This window comes from Gymnoscopelus braueri (genome assembly GCF_963280865.1).
Source record: "Gymnoscopelus braueri genome assembly, chromosome: 5".
Classification (NCBI taxonomy): Eukaryota; Metazoa; Chordata; class Actinopteri; order Myctophiformes; family Myctophidae; genus Gymnoscopelus; species Gymnoscopelus braueri.
The window spans coordinates 54,270,545-54,293,403 of record NC_137606.1 but is presented as its reverse complement, the minus strand read 5'-3'; the positions used below and the strand labels follow the sequence as shown (position 1 = coordinate 54,293,403).

Genomic DNA, 22,859 nt, shown 5'->3' with positions numbered 1-22,859 from the left:
GTCAAGAAGCCCCCCAAAATGATATGCATCTGACCGTGGACTCCCCCCCCCCCCATCTCAATTGTTTTTCCAGGGACCCGCAGAATCAAAGATCTGATTTAACCCATTGAGACCTGAAGCCGATTCTACATGTCTCCTATATCTCAACAGTTTTCTGAAAAATGAATGTTTCTACATTTCTATATCAGTGGTGCTCAATCTTTTTCATGTCCAGGACCCCCAAAATGATATGTATTTGGTCGCGGACCCCCATCAAAATATTTTGTTCCAGGGACCCCCATAAGCAAAGATTTGAGTTAAAAATGTTCGCTTTAAAAATATATATATATTCAGAAGATTTGCACACATTTTAAAGATTTTTCAAAAATAGCAGATCTACAAGCTCGTAGCGCGGCACTCGGTGCCGCGCTATGAGCTTGTAGATCTGCTATTTTTGAATAGCCCAAAGTGCAAAATAATGCTTTTTAGCTCAAATCTAAAAATTACACAGTTCCAGGTCTTAATGGGTTAAAAATGTGCGCAAAAATATATGTATATATTCAAAGATTTGCACACATTTGTATGATTTTCCAAAAATAGCCAAAGTATAAAATAATGGTTATAGTGGTTAAAATCTAAAATGACACAGACGCTTTACCGGATTGAATGGGTTAAGATTGGCTGGGATAAGGGCTTGTTTTAATAGTCAATAACATTGTTGTGCGTGATTTCCAGCGGTTTCCACATTCTGGACATACGGAATAAACCCATAGGGGTTCATTCATTCATTGTAATCCGATCCATTCATATCTATTTTCTCTGTGTGTATGTGTGTGTGTGTGTGTGTGTGTGTGTGTGTGTGTGTGTGTGTGTGTGTGTGTGTGTGTGTGTGTGTGTGTGTGTGTGTGTGTGTGTGTGTGTGTGTGTGTGCGTGCGTGCGTGCGTGCGTGCGTGCGTGCGTGTGAGTGGGTGTGTGTGTGTGTGTGTGTGTGTGTGTGTGTGTGTGTGTGTGTGCGTGCGTGCGTGAGAGAGAGTGGGTGTTGGTGTCAGTGCAAAATCTTCACACTTCAGTGTGAAGGTGTCAAAGGTCAGACCAAAGGGGGGGCGTATCTTGTTTCCCAACAGGCCCGGCTAGCTCAGTCGGTAGAGCATGAGACTCTTAATCTCAGGGTCGTGGGTTCGAGCCCCACGTTGGGCGCAGGCTTTTAATGACACGGTGGGGTGCAGAAGATGGGTTCCATAGCTAAAGAAGACCTTAAATCTCCCCCGGCCCCCAATCTACGTGTCGAGGTGCCCCTGATTAAGAGACTTAACCCCCTGGGAGCTGCCCCCCCCCCCCCCCGAAGCCCCCTCTGCTCTTCATATTTAGGATTCTAAGCAGGATAATACATTCTGTGGCATCATGTGGTTAATGTAAACTAATGGTTGTGGCTGGTTGTTGATGAACACTTTCATACAGTCCTCTTCCTCACCTTGTATTTGTCCACCTCCGCCTGCAGTTTGACACACATGGTGGTCTGCTGCTCCGCCTTCCTCAGTCTGTCTTGCCAGGTCATCAGAAACTCCTCAAAAACGTAGGTCTTACTCCTGCAAATACACACACACACACACACACACACACACACACACACACACACACACACACACACAAGCACACACACAAGTTGTTGTTTTTTCTAGAGTGCTGCGCTATGAGCATGTAGATCTGCTATTTATTTTAACCCATTAATGAACGATTCTGTGTCATTTTTTTTATTTTAGCTTAAAAGCATTATTTTACACTTTGGCTATTCAAAAATAGCAGATATACAAGCTCATAGCGCGGCACCGAGTGCCGCGCTACGAGGCACCGAGTGCCGCGCTACGAGCTTGTAGATCTGCTATTTTTGAAAAATCATGAAAATGTGCAAATCTTTGAATATATATTGTTTTAAAGCAAACATTTTAAACTCAAATCTTTGCTTCTGGGGGGTCCCTGGAACAAAATATTTTGAGATGGGGGTCCGCGGCCAAATACATATAATTTTTGGGGTCCTTGACATGAAAAAGTTTGAGAACCACTGATATAGAAACATAACTTTTTCAGAAAACTGTTGGGATTTAGAAGACATTTTGTAGAATCGGCTTCAGGTCTTAATGGGTTAAATCGTGAAAATGTGTTACCTTTGAATATATATATTTTCTTTTTTAAGCGAACATTTTTTGGGCGGTGAAACCGCCCCTATAAGTGAGATTTGGAAAAATGTACAAATATCTTGGGCAGTGAAACCGGCCCTAAAAGTGAGGTCTGGAAATTTGTACAATTATCCTGCGCTGTGATTGGCCAATCACAATCTATTCAGGACTGTGATTGGCCAGTGTCACATGACACATGTGCATAGCCCTATATAAGCAACCATAACTTAAAAAAAACCAAACTATTGTTTTTTTTAAGTTATGGTTTTGTCCATCATAAAGTGTGTTTTACAAAAGATAAATGTATTTATCTTTTGTACATGATTGATCGACTCCATTCAGTATTGTGATTAGCTAGCAAGACATATGCTGACACTAAGTGGCTCTTTCAGATCAAAGCATATATATTGGTTGACTCCATTCAGTATTGTGGTTAGCTAGGATGACACCGCCCACTTCACACAGGGTGTGATTTTTTTAACTCAAATCTTTGTTTCTGGGGGGTCCCTGGTATACCTGAATGTGATCCAGTCTTCCTGGGCCTTCTCTGTGAAGCCCTGCATCCACTCCTCGTACAGAGACCACATCAGACTGCACTCCTCCATGTCCCTGATGGTCTCCTGGGCCAGAGAGAAGTCTGGGACGTCCAGGTCAAAGTGGGCACAGTCCTCACTGAGGAGAGGAGAGGAGAGGAGAGGAGAGGAGAGGAGAGGAGAGGAGTAGAATGTCAAGATTTTATGAAAGTTTCCTTTGAACAACTTAAACCGTATATTTAGAAGGGGGGTCATATACAATGCCCCTGCCTTTTTTCACTCTGAGTCTGCACTACATTTTTGCGGAACATAGCCAATTTAGGTCGCAACACATCACTTTGCAAAGTCACGCGTTTTGAGCTTGTAGATCGGCTATTGTGGGCGGATGTTCACCTCAGAATAGGGTCTCTACTAGGCATGTAACGATTTATCATAAATCGATTGAAATACATTTTCAAACTAGTGAAAATGTAAATAGATTTAATGATAAATGTATCGGGATGCAGCAGAGGGCGCTTAAAAAATAAAAAGAGAAGAAAATACAGGATCTTTGTAAGAGAATTTATATTAAAAAAAATAGTTTTCAGTCATTAAATGACTACTGTATTGAGAAGAGGATAAGAGAAAACTAATATAAAATAATAAAGAAAAAGATTTTTCGGGGAAAATACATTTTTGTTTAAAAAATCGTGAAAAATCGTATCGTCAACCTAGTATCGTGATTTAAATCGTATCATGAGTTGAGTGAATCGTTACATGCCTGGTCACTACGGTTGAATTCATCAATTCATCACAACCAGCTCCATTTCAAGAGGAAAGATAAAAGAGAGAGAGAGGGGGAGAGGGCAAGGAAATAATGAAGAGATAAAAGGAGACAAGACAGACAGATTAGCTAGGGGGAAAAGGGAAAGTCAAAGGAATGGGAGAGAAAGGGGATGAAAGGTAACGAGGGAAACAGGGAGAGATGAAGGAGTCAGGGGAGGAGAGAGGGATTAAATGAGTGCGAGAGATGGAAGAAAAGGAGGAGAATGAGACGGGCAGATACAGGGATAGGGAGAGAAGAACAGACAGAACAAATAGGGGGAAGAGTGAGAGAAAGAAAGAGACTTAATGGCTGTATTTTGTTTTAATGAGGATCTCTATTAAATGATACTTTCTCACGAGTGTGATTAATCACCGACGGGGAGAAGGGCCTAATGTGGGTTTAATGTAAACTAATCTCATCTAAACTTTATTCATTCATCTTCCCTTTGTCCTTTGTTCAATTCATGTTCTGTATGGCTGAAGCATTATTGATCTGGATCTAGGGAAGCCATTAAACACTTTGACAAATGGCACTTTATCAACTCTATGTAACAACTATACAATATAAAATATACAAGCTCATGAAATATCAAATATACAAGCTCATAGCCCGGCACTCGATCTGCAATTTTTTGGGAAAAATCACGAACATTTGTGCAAATCTTTGGATATATATATATATACATTTTGAACTCAAAACCTTTGCTTCTGGGGATCCCTGGAACAAAATATTTTGAGATGGGGGGGGTCCGTGGACAAATACATATCATTTTGGGGGTCCTTGACACCTTGGCAGTTGAGAGTTGAGAACCACTGATATATGGCAACGTAAGTTTTGTTTTCTTTTTTAATGTTATAAAATCTAAAAATGACACAGATGCGTTGCCGTTCTTAACACATCGTTTTTGGCCCATTTTTTTAATATATATTTTTCCCACGTGGGGCGCTCTAACGAAACTTTGGGATCATCCAAGGAGTCTCTAAAGAAGGAGAGGCCGGGTGTGGATCCATGTAAAAAATGCTTCCGGTCGTCCGCTCCAATGTTATCTCCTTGACTAAAAGCTTAATATCTCCTATTTCTTTTTAACGTGGTGGTAAGTGAGCCGTTTTCGATCGGCGATCACTCTGCAATGGAGGATCGCGTTCGAAATATTATTGTTCCAGGCGTTAGTCGGGACCCTCCGCCTTCTCGCACGCAGGCTTTGTTTACATGCACTTCCTCGGTCGGGGCTTCTACAGCACGAAACATATCAGCGTAAGTGGATGGAAGATATGCTGGCACTAGATGTACCCTATTTTAACTCTTTGACTGCCAGAGTATTTTCATAATGTACTCACCCAGTGCCAAGCAATTTTCGAGCGATCATAAAAGTTTAGATCCATATTTATCGATCGATTCATTGTGTTTCCGGAGCAGGAGTCTCTGACTATTGCTCCGGAAGCAAAACATTGCATCCGGAGCTAGTGTCCCCTTCGCTACAGGCCGTTGGAAACACGCGTTTCCTCGGAAAAATGGACAAAAAAAAAGAACAGAGATACAGGCGAAAGAAAAAAAAAACTACAAAAATGGAGTCGACGGGACGTTAAATCCATTATTTCCGTATCCGTTTGTGCTACAGTTTTACTGCTCCCTCGGATTCAAGATCAGACCGTGACGGTCTATAAAACAACATTAAGTAAAAACTCGGGATTTCTCGTTCTGGCACTGAGGGCATTCAGAAAAAACTCTGGATAACTGGGGGCTTGGCACTGAGAGAGTTAATAAACCTCTTGCACACGATGTGTTAATGGGTTAATAATAGTGCAGACACTCACAGCAGCTTGGTGCGCACCAGCTCCAGCTCGCTGAACTCCTGCTGCTTGTCTCTGATGGTCTGCAGACAGGCCAGCAGGGCGGCCTGGTCGCCCGTCTCCAGCACCTCGTCCTTGGGCTTCAGCTGGTCCCAGCGGGCCCTGAAGCGCTCCAGGTCCGCCCGGTACGCCTGGATACGACCCTCTGCATTACTGCGCATGGCCTCCACCTGGACAGACAGGATGAGGAGGGAGGATGAGAGGGAGGGAGGGAGGGAGAAACAACAAACAAACAAGTAGAAAGAAAGAAAGAAAGAAAGAAAGAAAGAAAGAAAGAAAGAAAGAAAGAAAGAAAGAAAGAAAGAAAGAAAGAAAGAAAGAAAGAGGGACAAAGTTTAACCCATTGAGGTCTGAGGTTCCGATTCTGCAAAATGTCTTCTAAATCCTAACAGTTTTCTGAAAAACGTATGTTTCTATATCAGTGGGTTTCAAACTTTTTCATGTCAAGGACCCCCAAAATGGCATGAATTTGGCCGCGCACCCCCATCTCAAAATATTTTTGTTCCAGGGACCCCCCAGAAGCAAAGATTTGAGTTAATGTTTGCTTTAAAAGAATATATATATTCAAAGATTTGCACACATTTTCACGATTTTTCAAAAATAGCAGATCTACAAGCTCGTAGCGCGGCACTCGGTGCCGCGCTACGAGCTTGCAGATCTGATATTTTTGAATAGCCAAAGTGTAAAATTGTGCTTTTTAGCTCAAATGAAAAAGTGACACAGATGCGTTCCAGGTCTTAAAGGGTTAAAGATAGATAATGATCGAGGATAGAAGCTAAAAGATACGATAATTACACAGCTTTACTGAATATTACATTCTGATTGGTCATTCATTATTATGTCTTGATACCAGACTGCTGCAGATTCTTTAAAAATCTATATTTTGCATCAAATTATTATTGATGTTGCTCATAAGCAAAGGTGTTATGACCAGGATCATGTATGTATGTAGGAAGGCACGGTTTTAAAATAAACCACTTTCCTATAGTATGTTTACTGTGTGTGTGTGTGTGTGTGTGTGTGTGTGTGTGTGTGTGTGTGTGTGTGTGTGTGTGTGTGTGTGTGTGAAGACTTCACACTTCAGTGTGAGGGTGTCAAAGGTCAGACCAAATGGGGGGCGTATGATTACCTAAACAGGCCCGGCTAGCTCAGTCGGTAGAGCATGAGACTCTTAATCTCAGGGTCGTGGGTTCGAGCCCCACGTTGGGCGCAGACTTTTAAAGAACAGGACACAGGAATCACTCACTCACACACATCCCACGCTCCATTGGGCCTTATTGGCATAAGTACACATACATTGGTGTTTATGAGTGTGTGTAACACCTGTTCTTTGATCATGAGCTGGTGACTCTCCATGATGAGCTCCAGTTTGTCCCACTTGGCCCTCAGGGAGGACAGAGAGTCCACACCGCCTCCAGCCACCGCCCGCAGCAGGCGGTTCTTCTCCTCCGCACACTGGAACTGAGGCAGGATCTGCACCCACACACACACACACACACACACACACACACACACGCATATACACACATATACATATGTCAATAAACACACACGTGCTCTCTTCCACATTGTCGATGTTCCGCACACTCGCATGCAAACCATTTCATGGTTGTGGGGCAGAAACACTGTATATTTAAACGTTGTTTTCTTCATAAATGAACACCCTATTTTATACTCTGTCATATCAAAGTGTCACGTAACTATAAGGAATACAGCCAATCTGCTATTTAGAAAGAATATATATGACACTTTTTGAAAACTTTCACCTATAATGATTATGTCCAAAATAGGGACACCATGGGTTGAAAGTGGTTAAGTGTAAGGGTGTCACGATACTCGATACGTATCGAAATCGAACCGAAAATGACGTTCGATACAGTGTATCGAAATCAAAAGCCGTATCGCGATTCAAGGGTTAATTAAAAAAACAATACTCCCGCGCATGCGCACATCCGATTGCACGTCCGGGTGAAGCCATGCTCGAGTCGCTGTTATGTTTTTCCCTGCATCGCGCATGCGTGCTTACGAGGGGGGAGAAAAAAAAGACGACAGGACAAACCCACACACAGAGAGAGACCGCAGTAGCGTTGCGTCTGTACTACTACTTTACATTTCACCATGGCCACTGCTGAAGCCAGCGATGGTAATGATGATACACAAACGGAAGAATTGGAAAACCCTCCCGCTTCCATTAAGTCAAAAGTCAGACAATATTTTGGCTTCCCAGTGAATTATGAGGGCACCCGACGCGTTGTTGACAAAACGGCTAACGTTTGTCGATTATGCTCCACATTGATAGTTTCTCCGTCTTCACTTTTTCCCCTCTACACCTATACCTCTCGGCCAAAAATAGCCGATCTACAAGCTCACAGCGCCTCGCAGCGCACATTGATAGTTGCTCTGTCTTCTCCTTTCCCCCTCTACACCTATACCTCACGGCCAAAAATAGCCGATCTACAAGCTCACTGTGAGCTTGTAGATCGGCTATTTTTGGCTAAAGTTCACCTCAGAAAAGGGATGGGGTTAAGGTAAAAAAATAAACCCTGTTGAAGACCCCTGGCTTAGCTTATTATTCACATTTCTTGTTTGTTAAAGCTCTTATCTGTTCAAACAATGTGAACATACTTTAAGATGTTTAAGAACATGTAGCCAAATAACAGTTGTCTTTGGATCCTTTTTTCTTACATGTTCAACTTTGTATTTAGATTTTATTTAGTTATAGAGCTTCACAAGAATGTTGTTGTTAACTCATCTTAAAGAAGAATCTGAAAATGACAGTTGTTGTAAGGGCATAAAACCCTTTTTGTTATTCTCATTCTCATTTGATATTATTCAAATAAAAGGGACTTATTGATAATAATCATATAGCCCTCAAAGCTGAAAAAAAGGACGTTTAAAAATATATATATCGTATCGAAAATCGAATCGAATCGTGACCTTAAAATCGAAAGTCGAATCGAATCGTGGATTAGGCGTATCGTGACACCCCTAGTTAAGTGTGTATGTGGGTTTTATACATATCTAGTCAATGAAAAGGATTAACAAGATCTTGTGACTAAATAATAACTACATTGAATCCACTGGAACACTTATTATTTTTCTTTCATTTCCTGAAAAATAACACCCGACAGTGTCCACATGTGTGCTGCACGTTTCTTGCCTCAGGTTTGCGGGCTTTTATCTGTGCGTGTCTGCTGTTGGCCTCTGCGATCTCCTCCACCCTCTCTGGGCGGCTGGACAAGGCCTCCGAGGACTCAGACACAAAGCTCTCTATGCTCTGAGTATGACCTGGAAGGGAGTAGGAGAGGAGAGGACAGGAGAGGAGAGACAGACAGACAGACAGGGAGAGAGAGGGAATGAAAAACATGAGTACAGACAGAGGGGAGAGAAGAATGGGGAGAGAATTAACCCATAATGCCATTAAGACCTGGAAGGCATCTGTGTCACTTTTTGATTTGAGCTAAAAAGCATTATTTTACACTTTGGCTATTCAAAAATAGTAGATCTACAAGCTCATAGTGCGGCACCGAGTGCCGCGCTACGAGCTTGTAGATCTGCTATTTTTTTCACTTAAATTTTATTAAGTTTTCAAAAACACAAACATATAAAACAAAAAGACAAACAAACAATAGACATCACACATGTTGCCAAACATCATCTTATATAATAATAAAATAAAATAGGAGGGTACAGGTGCTGTTCAATGTTATTAAATGATAGTACATGAAAACTGAAGAAAAAAAAAAGTTGTTCAAAAGGTTTTAACTCGTTCAATTCTTACAAACATTTTCATTCATATCATCTCACACATAGTACCTTCTCCCTCGATCATCAGAAAGAAATAACCATATATACACATATATGAACATATATATATTTAAGAAGTCATGCGTTGTGTATATACAGTATATGAGTATGTATGTCATGGGTTAAGTATTGTATCAAGACCAAAACATATTTATTTGTAATAACTATCCTATTCCCTAGACCTCTTGTCGCTCATAATCAATCCATTTCCCCCATTTGTTCTCAAATATCTCTTTCTTCATCCTCAAGTTAGCAGTCATCCTCTCCATGTCATAAATCTCAGAGACTACCTGAAGCCAATCTTTCGCAGATGGAGATTCCGTCTGTAGCCATTTACGAGTAATGGCTTTTTTCCCTGCAGCCATGAATATTTTCATAAGATATCTGTCACTTCCTGAGATTTCCTCTGGTAAGTCTCCCAGGTACAGCAATAGACAGGACTTTAATATTTGTATACCTAGAATCTCCTGTATTTTCTCCAAGACATCATTCCAGTATGTGTGAATTCCCGAACAACCCCAGAAAATATGATAATGATTTGCTTCCTCCTCATCACAGTTCCTCCAGCATACCTGGGGTGTTTTCATCTGTCTCGATTTAAGTTTTGGAGTGATGAAAAAACGAGTAATGTTTTTCCAACAGAATTCCCGCCAGGTGCCAGAGCTTGTTGTTGTGTATTGTGTTTTGCAAATATTTATCCATTGTTCAACTGTGATTGGTGTATTAAGTTCTATTTCCCATTTTTTCCTGATATAATCTGTTGTATGTTTTCTGGAATCCGAAATACTTTGATATAGTTTTGATACAATTTTCTTTGTTCCTTTCGTATATACCTGAGCAATCAGTTGAATAAGTTTGTTCGGATTTGTTTGTGAATCACAGATCTGGACTTCCTGGATAAAATAGTGACGTAACTGCAGATATCTAAAGAAATCTGTCTTTTCCAAATTATATGTATCTTTCAGGGCCTGAAAGCTCTGTAACATGTTTTTTTCCATTATTTTATAATATGATGTAATCCCCTTGTAAGACCAACATTTGAACCTCTGATCTAACCTCCCTGGCTTAAATGCTGTATCATAAGCCACCCATCTTAGTGTTTTTGATTGTCTTTCTATTTTCAACTGTTTGATAATATTGAACCAAGTCTGTAATGTGAAAGATGTAATTGGATCTAATTTATCTAAGTTAGGTTTGGCTAATTGTTTATCTCCTAACATAGCTTGCAATGGGATATCCTGTTCATTCATTTCCATGATCTTCCATTTGGCATCTATATTATCATCACACCACGAAGCCACATATCTAAGTTGGGCGGCGTAGTAGTAGTCTCTGAGATTTGGTAAAGACATGCCTCCCTTTTCCTTACTCAGTAGTAATGTTGCATATTTTATTCGTGGCTTTTTGCCATTCCAAATGAATCGTGAAATCTGTTTATCCCACTCATTGAATTGTTTGGGTGGAACATTAACTGGTAAAGACATGAACAGGTATAATAATCTTGGCAAGATATTCATTTTTTATGCGAAAATTTTTAACTCAAATCTTTGCTTCTGGGGGTCCCTGGAACAACATATTTTGAGATGGGAGTCCGCGGCCAAATACATATCATTTTGGGGTCCTTGACATGAAAAAGATTGAGAACCACTGACATAGTAACATACGTTTTTTCAACAAAAAAAAATAGGATTTAGAAGACATTTTGTAGAATCGGAACCTCAGGCCTTAACACATTGAATGCCAGTCGCGTAGATCTACGCGAACCTATTTAAAGCCGCAGCGTGCCAGTCGTGTAGATCTACGCGAACCGCCGATTCCCATTGAAATTGCCCCAGGTGCACTTTCCGATTTTTTTTGATCCATTTCCGTTTCCGGTTTCCGGTCGGAAACGGAATTATTCGGGTTCCGTTTTTTTCGATCGTATCCGCTTCCTGTCTGGGATCCTGTTTAAAACTCGATTTTCTCGGTTGTTGTTTTTCTCCTCGCTGATCACTGTTTAGCGTTGATCGGCTGTATCTTCAAGATGGCGGCTCGCATTTGGAAACTGTTTTCGCTGGCCGTTTCTCACAGATCCGCTGTGTGTTTAGAACCAAATGAACGCGCACTTTTAACTTATTTAGCGAGGTCTGTGGCGACATGAAAAAAACAAAAAAACAACAATAAAACGCTGGCACTGGTGAGTACATTATGAGATTAAACTCTGGCATGGAATGTGTTAATGGGTTAAATGGGAAGAGGGACTAAAAAATAAAGAGAAGGGGGCTCCTATTGTTGGCCGTGTATTAATGTGTAAAAACAAGAGTTAAAAGAGGAACATGAGAGAAATGGAAAACGAGGGGGTGTGGGTGTGAGCCCTCTGGTATTGACGTCCTGTTTGTGTTCACAGAAAAACCTCACGGTCAAATGAAGAGAAATGTGGAAAATGAAGAGAAAGGACGAGAGAAGTCTATTTTGAGTATTTCAAATGTTGAAATAATGTCAATGACCTTGCATTTCAACATTTGAATGACTTAAAAAAAAAGGCTGTCAATGGGAGAAACATTGTTTGTGTTCACAGAATAACCTCACGGTCAAATGAAGGGAAATGTGGCAAAGGAAGAGAAAAGATGAGAGAAGTCTATTTTTAAGAAATTCAAAATGTTGAAATGTCAATGACATTGTACTTTTGTACATTTGAATGACTTTTAAAAAGTATCTTGTACGGGTACATAAGCATACAATTATTTTGTTCTGGTTCCTCAGACATGAAAAAATGAGTAATGATTAATGGAGGAAGTTCAGCTGAATCTTATCTGAATGAACTACTAACACTAGATCAAATGTTTCCTTCTTAGAGTGTGGCTCTGCAAGGATATGTGTGTGTGTGTGTGTGTGTGTGTGTGTGTGTGTGTGTGTGTGTGTGTGTGTGTGTGTGTGTGTGTGTGTGTGTGTCGGTGTGTGTGTGTGTGTCGGTGTGTGTCGGTGTGTGTCGGTGTGGGTGTGGGTGTCATTGCAAAATCTTCACGCTTCAGTGTGAAGATGTCAAAGGTAAGAACAAATAGGAGGTGTTATCATGTCCCCAACAGGCCCGGCTAGCTCAGTCGGTAGAGCATGAGACTCTTAATCTCAGGGTCGTGGGTTCGAGCCCCACGTTGGGCGCAGGCTTTTAAAGGCGCACTGCAGTGACATTTTCGGTCATTTTATTTTGAAGGTTCAGTCTGAAACGTCGGCTCAACCGACTCTAAACCAATCAGAAGGTCCCATCCCTTCAGGCTATGGGACGTTGGATCTCAATCACTTCAGCCGTGCGCAACACGGCTAGTGTTTGTTTACAAGTGAGAGAGAGACGGCCAGTGAAGCACGTTTGCTACTACCTGGCTTATTTCTAACCTATAATGTTTTCAGATACATATTTTAGTGTGCAGATGAAGTTTAAAATGAGTAATACACTCATCTTCAATGAGATTCAAAACAGAGTATCTCTGTAATTTAAATCAGCTGTGTTTGAAGAACGTGCAGCTATGGGAATCAAACAGGTGCATGTAATCAAGATTCATTTATATTCATGAAGGCTGCGTTATGTCATCACGCAGCACGTTTTCGTTTACAGGAAGTAATTAAGATTGGCTTTTTAGGGACTTTAGATATAAAAATACACAAAAATGGGTTTTTTTCATTTTTTTTGGCATCTATTGTTAGGTATGCCCTTATGATGACCACGGATATGCTCTAAAAGTGTGAAAAACATATTTTTCATTTCACTACACCTTTAATGACACGGAGGGGTGCAGAAGCCGGGTGCCGTGGCTGAATGGGTATAGTGTGTGTGTGCGCCATAGAGGTATAATATAACTAGAGGGCGGATTGCCCCGCCCCCAGCTATCATTTCAATGAATGTGCTCAGTGGCGTTTTGAAGCACCCGGAAGCCTGCCAGAAGTAGAATTATTGAGACGTTTTTGGGGACACCATAGAGTTATGGGCATGCTTACTAGTGTCCTTTTTGCGTCCTACGGCAGCCCGTGTGTCAAGGAATGAACGCGAGATATTTATTACCAAGTAAGACGCGCGAACGCGGGAAGCGAACGCAGCTCGAAAATGTTGTGTATTTACGGACTTGTAATCCGTGTTATTTCACCGTGATGGGGAGAGCGTAGAGAGAAAGTCACGTGACTGCCTCCGCCTCGTATTGAAGTTAATGGGGGGGGATATGGTTCTCGTATGCACGGAGTTTCGGAGTTCCTAGTCATCTATGCACGGAATTGGCGTTTGTCAATCCGTGCTATTTCACCGTGTTTGGGGGGCGATCGGGTTGGTTTCATAGTTGAGAGCGTGAGTCACATGGGGGCGCGGCTGCACACAGGCAGTGCACACAGAGCCACACACAGAGCCACACACAGACGGACAGAGCCACACACAAGCCGAGCACGGTTTCATAGTAAGCTCCACTTGTGGAGCATATGTGCATATGTATTTATGTATAATATGTTTACATATTTATATATATAAATATCTCTCAGTATGTTTTGCTCGTGCATGTATTTCTCCCCGCCTGCAGTTCCAGCTTTGGCCACTGGGGTGGCAGCTTCAATGTTTCTCAGCAACTCTGGCGGGCTTGGTGTGTGCGTGCCGAAAACCTCCGAGTTTGGAGTGATGTGTCATAGATGAGTCACAGGATGGCCACGTTCCCATTGTTGATACCGAGACACAGTGTGTGTGTGGCTGGAAATGAAGCGCTCTGTACCTTGAATGGACCTCTTGAGGGACGTTAGCAAGGTGTCAAACAGCCTCTGGATGAGGTCGTCGATGGCCGCCTTGACCGGCTCACAGTTCACAATGATGCAGTCCACCTTCTCCTGACTGGTGGAGAGGAGGATGGAGGGACAGACGGAGGGAGGAAGGGGAGAGGATTGAAGAACGATGGGCCTCACTGACGAAACGGGCTTACGCACATATCGCTGCTGTCAGGCAGAAATATCATATCTCTATATTCAACTTTTTTTTGTCTTCCGTAAATTTCGTACTGCGTCATGCTACAGTGTCACACAAAAGTAGCGAAAATGGCAGATCTACAAGCTCACGGCGCGACGCGTTGTGACCTCGTAGATCTGCTATTTTTGCCATTTTTTAATTTGAATCCAAAAAAGTTACAGTTTCGGACACAATGAGGTTTCCGATCCGACAGCAACGATATAATGCACGTGGGAGCATTTCCACGAGCACAGTCTGATTCATCAATCTCCTTCTTAGCTGAATTTGTTCGTTAGGTACACATAAACTCAAGCCAAATTTGGTTAAAAACAAATAACGGGGCAAGCGACTTGCCCCCAAACATATAGCAAGTCTGTCATGAGGATACAATAAAACTCTTCTATATACTTTGTAACATAAATGTTGTGCCATTTTTATGTCATGTTTATTGAGAGTACAAAATTATGACACAGTAAAATTCAGTGTCAATTCAATTCCAAAGAGCATACAAATGCAACCAAATGGACCCACAAGGGTCCATTTGGTTACATTTGTACCCTCTTTGGAGTTAATTGTAGCACTGATGCTTTGCCAGAGTCATTTGTGTTGTGTTGTGTTGTACCTGGGCAGCCGTTCAGACTCCTTGCCCCGCGCTTTCAGGGCCTTGAAGTTCCTCTCCCAGTCTTGGACCGAGTCCAGGTGTTTCTCCACCAGTCTCTCCATGTCGACTTGACCCAGCACCACCCATTCCTGCAACGCATGCACACACACACACACACATGCATCCACGAGCAGCACGCACACACCCAAACACCAAATTATACTGTTAGTGCACTTTGACTACAAAAAGCCGCATCACAGGGGTCTGAGTATCGGGGGGGGGGGGGGGGGGGGGGGGTTGAGAGGGTCTCCCCTCAAGAGTGCACATCTCAGAGGACCTTGACTTGGAGCAGAAACGTCTCTTCTTCCTGAAGACATTAACCCTTTTAGACCTGAGGCCCATTCTAAAAACGCCTTCTAAATCCTGACCTAAGTTTCTGATTGTTTTAATTCAAATAAATTACAAAAATGTATGTTGCAATATACTGTACACAGTGACAGCTATACACCAAAAGGTGTTCCCGGATTGAAAGGTATAGTTATGTATTGGTGTTCCAGGTCTAAACACAACAGACTTCCTCAGAACCTGCTCATCAACTTCTATGGCTTTACCATGGAGAGTATCCTGGCGTACGCTAGCACAGACTGATACTCCAACTGCACTGATGCAGAGAGAAAATACCTGCAGCGCCAGCGGGCGATCAACCTATTAAAAGGAATACCAGCGCTCACTTTGATCCATTTAGGATGTCTTGTATATTTTAGTCATTCACCCCCAGCAGCAGTGGTGGAAAAAGTACTCAAATGTTTTACTTAAGTAAAAGTATCAATACTGCTATGTAAAAGTACTCCGTTACAAGTAAAAGTCCGGGATTCAAACTTTACTTGAGTGAAAGTACAAAAGTATTGGTATCAAAATGTACTTAAAGTATCAAAAGTAAAAGTACTAAAATGTTTGAAAATAGCAGATCTACGACGCGTTGTGAGCTTGTAGATCATATAGCCTAGGTATAAAATAGGGCTAAAGTGGTTAATGTATGTTTTAGAACGTAATCATTTATATCTGCAAAGTACCTAGTAACTAAAGTTTTCAATTAATTGTAGTGGAGTAAAAGTACAATATTTGCCTCTGAGATGTAGTGGAGTAGAAGTAAAAGTATAGACAATTGGAAATACTCCAGTAACGTAAAAGTACCTCAAAATTGTAATTAAGTACAGTACTTGAGTAAATGTACTTAGTTACTTTACACCACTGATTTTAGTCATTCACCCCCAGCAGCAGATCATGACGGACGTTTGGGCCCACAGGCCTTCCTCAGTGTGAATCATCACGCTTGGGAGGTGGATGACTAAAATAAACAAGAAATCCTAAATGGATCAAAGTGAGTGCTGGTATTGAGACTATTTCTGCCACAACCCGATACACGTGTACTGTGAAGTGTGAACTACTCTAACACATTCACACATTCAGGGAACGCATCTGCGTCACTTTAGATTTATTTGGCTATTCAAAAGAATCCCTGAATTCCTTGGATGATGAGGAAATTCACCACCAAAGGACACGCACATTTCTTTCCCCCTTCCTTGCCACTGCAAATGCTGTGAGCGTGTACAACATCCGCTTAACCCAGAGGTCTTCAACAGGGGGTCCGCGACCCCTAGGGGGTCCGCAGAGGTACTGCAGGGGGTCCGCGAAATTGTTGTTTGATTAAACAATATAAAAATAAAACGTTTTTTTCTTCTTTTTTTCCCCCAAAATGTCAAATCGTCTTTAAACATAACATGAATCCATAGCAAACAGATAAATGGAGGCACAATAACATGGTATGTTTATACATATTTTGTAGAGAATCTTTATTTTGCACACCTACTGGGGCAGGTGCGTAGGAGCAGGCAATATAAAACACAATTCTATACATAAATATACAATATATGTGGTAGCCCCCCTACCCTACGAGGTAGGGGGTCCCTGCTCCATCTCCCCATCAGTTTGGGGGTCCCTGGCCTGAAAAGGTTGAAGACCCCTGGCTTAACCCATTGAGGCCTGAGGTTCCGATTCTACAAAATGTCTTCTAAATCCTAACAGTTTTTTGAAAAAAAATTATGTTACTATGTCAGTGGTTCTCAAACGTTTTCATGTCAAGGACCCCAAAATGAATATGTATTTGGCCGTGGACCCCCATCTCAAAATATGTTGTTCCAGGGACCCCCAGAAGCAAAGATTTGAGTTACAAATGTTCGTTAAAAAAAAAATATATATGTTCAAAGATTTGCACACATTTTGACGATTTCTTCAAAAATAGCAGATCTACAAGCTCATAGCACACTCGGTGCCGCGCTATGAGCTTGTATATCTGCTATTTTTTAATAGCCAAAGTGTAAAATAATGCTTTTTAGCTCAATTGAAAAAGTGTTCCGGGTCTTAATGGGTTAATGTTCTAATCATTTTCAACTCTTCTGATGTAAGAATTAGAAAAATTGTGCAAGACAACAACAGTCTGCCTCGAGAGAGAGACTATAGCATTAGGCTACAAAACTGGCACCAAACAAACATCCAATGGCATCATTAGACAACGTCAAAAAGATTTGACGTTTTTCCTGTATGACTGTACCACACCCACAGAAAGAAAAGGTTAATGAACTCCACAGAACCTAAACAGAACAATGGTTAACCACAACTACTGTGGAACACCATGAGTGTAACCCCCCCCCCCCCCCCACCCACCCCCGCACACACACACACCGTCACCCACCCACACACACACTATTGGGCAAGTGCAATATCTAGTCTGGATGGCTTATTGTGGTCTAACTTCTTATCTGCTGTATCTGTAATTCTTTGTCGATTTTATTTTAAGTGGATGCACTAAACAAAATGTTGTTGTATGTCCCATACAAAGACAATAAACATCTTATCCAGTGACCAGTGGTGTAAAGTAACTAAGTACATTTACTCAAGTACTGTACTTATTTTCCCTTAAATTTTTGTCCCACGATTTTGTAACCCTATTTTTTACACCCAGTACCAATCCTGGGCACTACCTTCCCTCTGCCAACCTAGGGAGGCCAGGGCCGAGCTCATGCCTCCTTCAATGCATGAGAGCCAACTGACCTTCTTATCACCTGACAGGGGAGAGTTTCCCCGGTAGGATGTAGCGTGTGGAAGGAACACGTTAGTCCAACCAGTTCCCTTCCCCTCCATCAGGCGCCCCAGCTGGCCAGGGGGAGGCGGTATAGTGACCAGGATTACTGCATATTTTTGTGAGGTGTGAGGCGACAGCACTACCGACTGTGCCACCGTGCCCCTTCAAGTACTGTACTTAAGTACAATTTTGAGGTGCTTTTACTTTACTGGAGTATTTCCAATTGTCTATACTTTTACTTCTACTCCACTACATCTCAGAGGCAAATATTGCACTTTTACTCCACTAGAATTATTTGAAAACTTTATTTACTAGTTACTTTTCAGATATAAATTATGATATTATGAAACATACATTAACCACTTTAGCCCTATTTTATACCTAGGCTATAACGCGTTTATACCTAGGCTATAGGCTATATCGCGATGCGACGCGTTGTGAGCTTGTAGATCGGCTATTTTCAAATATCTTTGTACTTTTACTTTTGGTACTTTAAGTACATTTTGCTGCCAATACTTTTGTACTTTTACTCAATTACATTTTTAATTCTGGACTTTTACTTGTAACAGAGTATATCTATATTGCAGTATTGGTACTTTTACTTAAGTATAGAATCTGAGTACTTTTTCCACCACTGATCTTATCCTACCTATCTATCTATCTGTGTAGTTTGTTATGAAGAAGTGGTTTTGATAACCAAGGCTGAGTTGTGAAAAGGTGTCCAAAAACCACACAACGAAACACAGGGTTCTGATTAGAAAGAAAAAAAGCAGAAGTGAAGGAGACAGAACAGCGAGGTGAGACGAGAACTGTAATGTGGGTGGAGGGTTTCCCCACCTCCACATTAACCACTGTATCGTCTCTCTGTCGGGGGGAAACCTCATATGCCCAAAAGTGCAGTGGTGTAAAGTAACTAAGTACATTTACTTAAGTACTGTACTTAAGTATAATTTTGAGATATTTGTACTTTACTTGAGTATTACTTCTACTCCACTACATCTCAGAGGCAAATATTGTACTTTTATTCCACTACAATTATTTGAAAACTTTAGTTACTAGTTACTTTGCAGATATAAATTATGATGTTATAGAACATACATTAACCACTTTAGCCCTATTTCATACCTAGGCTATTTAAAAATAGCAGATCTACAAGCTCACAACGCGTCGCGATGCGACGCGTTGTGAGCTTGTAGATCTGCTATTTTCAAACATTTTAGTACTTTTACTTTTGGTACTTTAAGTACATTTTGATGCCAATACTTCCTGTACTTTTACTCAAGTACATTTTGAATTCTGCACTTTTACTTGTAACAGAGTATTTTTATATTGCAGTATTGGTACTTTTACTTAAGTAAAGAATTTGAGTACTTTTTCCACCACTGCAAAAAGTGTTACTTTTCAGGATTCAAATTCAAAAACGTCAAAAGAATCACATCTGCAAGCTTGAGCACGCAGATCTGCTACTTTTGGTACTTCTGTGTGACGCTGTAGTATGATCAAGTAGGGCGTTCATTTACAACAAACAAAAAACACAAAAATGTAGAATTATGGAGAATATGGAGATAAGAGGTTTGAAATGCATGGCTTACAGACAGTAGCTGAAGAGGGAAGTGCAATGTACCAGAATCTTCTCATGGGACTATTATAGCTGGAAGTACCGACAAGAAAAAAATTACTAAAAAACACAAATCGACTCACCAGCCCTATTTTTTTTTTGCTTTCAAAAAGCTTCAAGAATTGTATAAAGATAGCAGATCTACAAGCTCATAACGTGTCGCATTGCGATGTTCCAACGGGATGTACTTCTGTGGTCAGGTACTTTTACCCCTGTGCCACCTGAGCGCTCCAAGCAAGGGGCCAGCCTGACATATTTACAATGAGGCCGATACGGAAGAGAGACAGTTCATATGAATGGCCTGTAGGTGGCCTGCAGGTGTCAGAAAGAATATTCTCTCATTGTAAGCGGATGGGTTTTTGACGAACTTTAGACTAGATTTTCTTACCTTAATACAAATTGTCATAGATACTACCGTACATGCTTCCAGTCGCTAGTTTAACCCTTTAAGACCTGAGGCGATTCTTTTAAAAAAATCGAAATCGAAAAAAAAAAATTTCACGATTTTTCAAAAATAGCAGATCTACAAGTTCATAGCGCGGCACTCGGTGCCGCGCTATGAGCTTGTATATCTGCTATTTTTGAATAGCCAAAGACATCTAAAGTGACACAGATGCGTCCCAGGTATTAATGGGTTAAAGTCTCCTTTCAATCATCATGATATGCGTTTTGCTAAATTATGGTTCCCTTCGTCCATATTTTTTACGGTCTATGGCTCCAAGCTGTGTTTCTAAGACTATGTGGTCCACATAGTCTCACACAAAACCTATGTATAGGCTAAAAAAAAAGCCACTCTGCATACATAGTTCAATCATATCGTCTTTTTTTCCCCCTAAATTTAGAGTAGCGAGTCATGTTTTACCCCTTTTACTCCCAATTTGGTCGTTAACCCATTCAATCTGAGAACGCATCTGTGTCATGTTAAGATTTTAGCTATAAACAATATTTTATACTTTCGGCTATTCAAAAATAGCAAGATCTATGCGCTATGAGCTTGTAGATCTGCTATTAGATCTGATTTATTTTATTTTCTTTTGCAAATTTTTTAATATATTTTTTAAAAATATTAAAAAATGCATATGAGCTTGTAGATCTGCTATTTTTGAATAGCCAAAGAAATCTGAAATGACACAGAGGCTTTCCCGGCCTTAACCCCTGCTGCGCCAAACGAGTGCCACAGACATCGTCTTGCATCGAGGCCTTTTTTTACTCCTCCAATTCATTGCAATAAATGACAAGGATCACATCTGGCTGGGTATAAGCACCTTGAACTTGTCCTGTACGCTCAGCAGGCGGCTGAAGAGGTCCTCTGCCTTGCCGAAGATGGTGAGGAACCCCGAGGCGTTCCTGTCGATCATGACGGCGAAGATGAGCTCCTCCCCCTGGGCGGCGCCGCTGACCCCCTTGAACTGGTTGGGGATGCTGATGAAACGCTTCATCTCCCTGAAGTAGCGCGCTCGCACCTCCTCAAAGGGCGGACGGAACTGCAGCCTCCCCTGCCTGTACGCCAGGACGGAGGACAGAGAAGTAAAGGGCTGTCACCATTACAGATTTAACTCATTAAGAACTGAGGCCGATTCAACAAATGTTTTCTAAATCCCAAGTTTTCTGGAAAAAACGTATGTTTCTATATCAGTGGTGCTCAAACTTTTTCATGTCACGGTTAGTCAAAATGATATGTATTTGGCCGCTATCCCCATCTAAAAATATTTTGTTCCAAGGGGTCCAAGAAGCAAAGATTTGGGTTAAAAATGTTCGCTTCAAAAAATATACATATTCAAGGATTTGCACACATTTTCACGATTTTTCAAAAATAGCAGATCTACAAGCTCATAGCGCGGCACTCGGTGCCGCGCTATGAGCTTGTATATCTGCTATTTTTGAATAGCCAAAGTGTAAAATAATGCTTTGTAGCTCAAATCAAAAAGCGACACAGATGCGTTCCAGGTCTTAATGGGTTAAGTTGACGATTAATTGTCACTAAAATAATTTAAAATAATAAAACGATGTAATTGTGTGTTTAGCATCGAACATTGGAACATTTTTTTTTGACATTTAATAATTTTATACAATTTATACAATAATTTATACAATTTATACAATAATTTATACAATTTATACAATAATTCATACAATTCATACAATAATTTTATACATGTAAAAAAAATCACAATATTTTTTGCATAATCGTCATAACAGCATAATAGCATAGTGACGCGTTGTAAGCTTGTAGATCTGCTATTTCTGCTTTATTTTATATTTGAAAATGTGTGAAAATGTTTCAACATGGCAACGATTATGACGATTATGCAAAACATTATTGCGATTATCTCAAATAATTGCGATTAGACGATTATTATGTAATAATTGTGGCAGGCCTACAGAGAAGTGGATGAAGTCTATGTTGTTTTATCCACAATGAAGGCTCCTTCATTCAAGGGCAGATGTAGCTTAGGGCAGTGGTTCTCAAAGTGGGGGACGGGACCCCAATGGGGGGGGGGGGGGGTCCCCAGAAGATTGACTTAATGTGCAACATTACTTTCTCACTCAACAGAAAACAAACCGACATACAGTGTAAGCGTTTACAGGGTATCTGCACATTTCTAAAGTGACAAACATTGGCCAAATTGTCAAATATCATCTAAGAAAGAGGGAAAACAATTAGAATAGCCGATCTACATGCTCACATCTGTGTTGTTTTCTCCTTCATTCGTCTCCTATCAGAGACGAATGAAGTGAACCTTGACCTTATTGTCAGACGGGGGGGGGGGGGGGTACTCACTTGAAGGTGAGGTCGACGTGGATTTCGGGCAGGTTCTTATTGAGAGCTTCCAGTCCCGTCTGGTACTGGTGCTCCAGAGCTTTGTACAGCTGGTGGTTCCAGTGCTGATGCCATGCGCGCATGTCACTGGACCTGAAACCCTGCGCACGCACACACGCGCGCGCACACACACACACACACACACACACACACACGTTGTGAGCTTATCCACCTGTTTCCTAGGCTTTTCACTGTGTTCCACTTCCTGTCTTTTGATCCAATGAAATCCAATGAAACCGGTCAGATGACTAATGATATCCAATGAAATCCGACAGGAAGTAGAAAACGCACAGCCAAGAAACAGGTGAATAGATCTGCTATTTTTGGTGCTCGACACTAAGCCTGACCTCAATTAGTCGAATAGTCGACTAATCGATCGGGGGAGTCTGATTCGACTGCCAATCCCTCAGTCGAATCATGCAAAAAAAAAAAGCCTAATTTGTTATATTAATTGACTAATAGTTTGCCAAAAATAGGATATATATCATGATTTATTGGGAGAAACCAATCAAGAATATGTTAAATCAGACCCACAGCCCAAAAGGAATGATCCTCTTTTTTTTCATGATTCGACTACCAG

The 22,859-nt window shown here is 41.1% G+C and overlaps 1 protein-coding gene across 1 annotated transcript in view; it reads right to left on the bottom strand.

The window, feature by feature from the left end:
• LOC308085995 (cytoplasmic dynein 2 heavy chain 1-like) overlaps positions 1-22,859 on the bottom strand; it is a gene marked incomplete at its 3' end in the record, with an annotated part of 147,389 nt that overhangs the window by 98,436 nt on the left and 26,094 nt on the right. The window contains exons 18-26 of the mRNA XM_080429312.1: positions 22,241-22,380; positions 20,724-20,958; positions 14,720-14,847; positions 13,871-13,986; positions 8,503-8,630; positions 6,666-6,815; positions 5,307-5,512; positions 2,671-2,826; positions 1,452-1,566 (exon numbers count right to left, since the gene is read on the bottom strand). Coding sequence (XP_080285438.1) covers positions 1,452-1,566; positions 2,671-2,826; positions 5,307-5,512; positions 6,666-6,815; positions 8,503-8,630; positions 13,871-13,986; positions 14,720-14,847; positions 20,724-20,958; positions 22,241-22,380 — 1,374 coding nt within the window. The remainder of the gene's footprint in view (positions 1-1,451; positions 1,567-2,670; positions 2,827-5,306; positions 5,513-6,665; positions 6,816-8,502; positions 8,631-13,870; positions 13,987-14,719; positions 14,848-20,723; positions 20,959-22,240; positions 22,381-22,859) is intronic.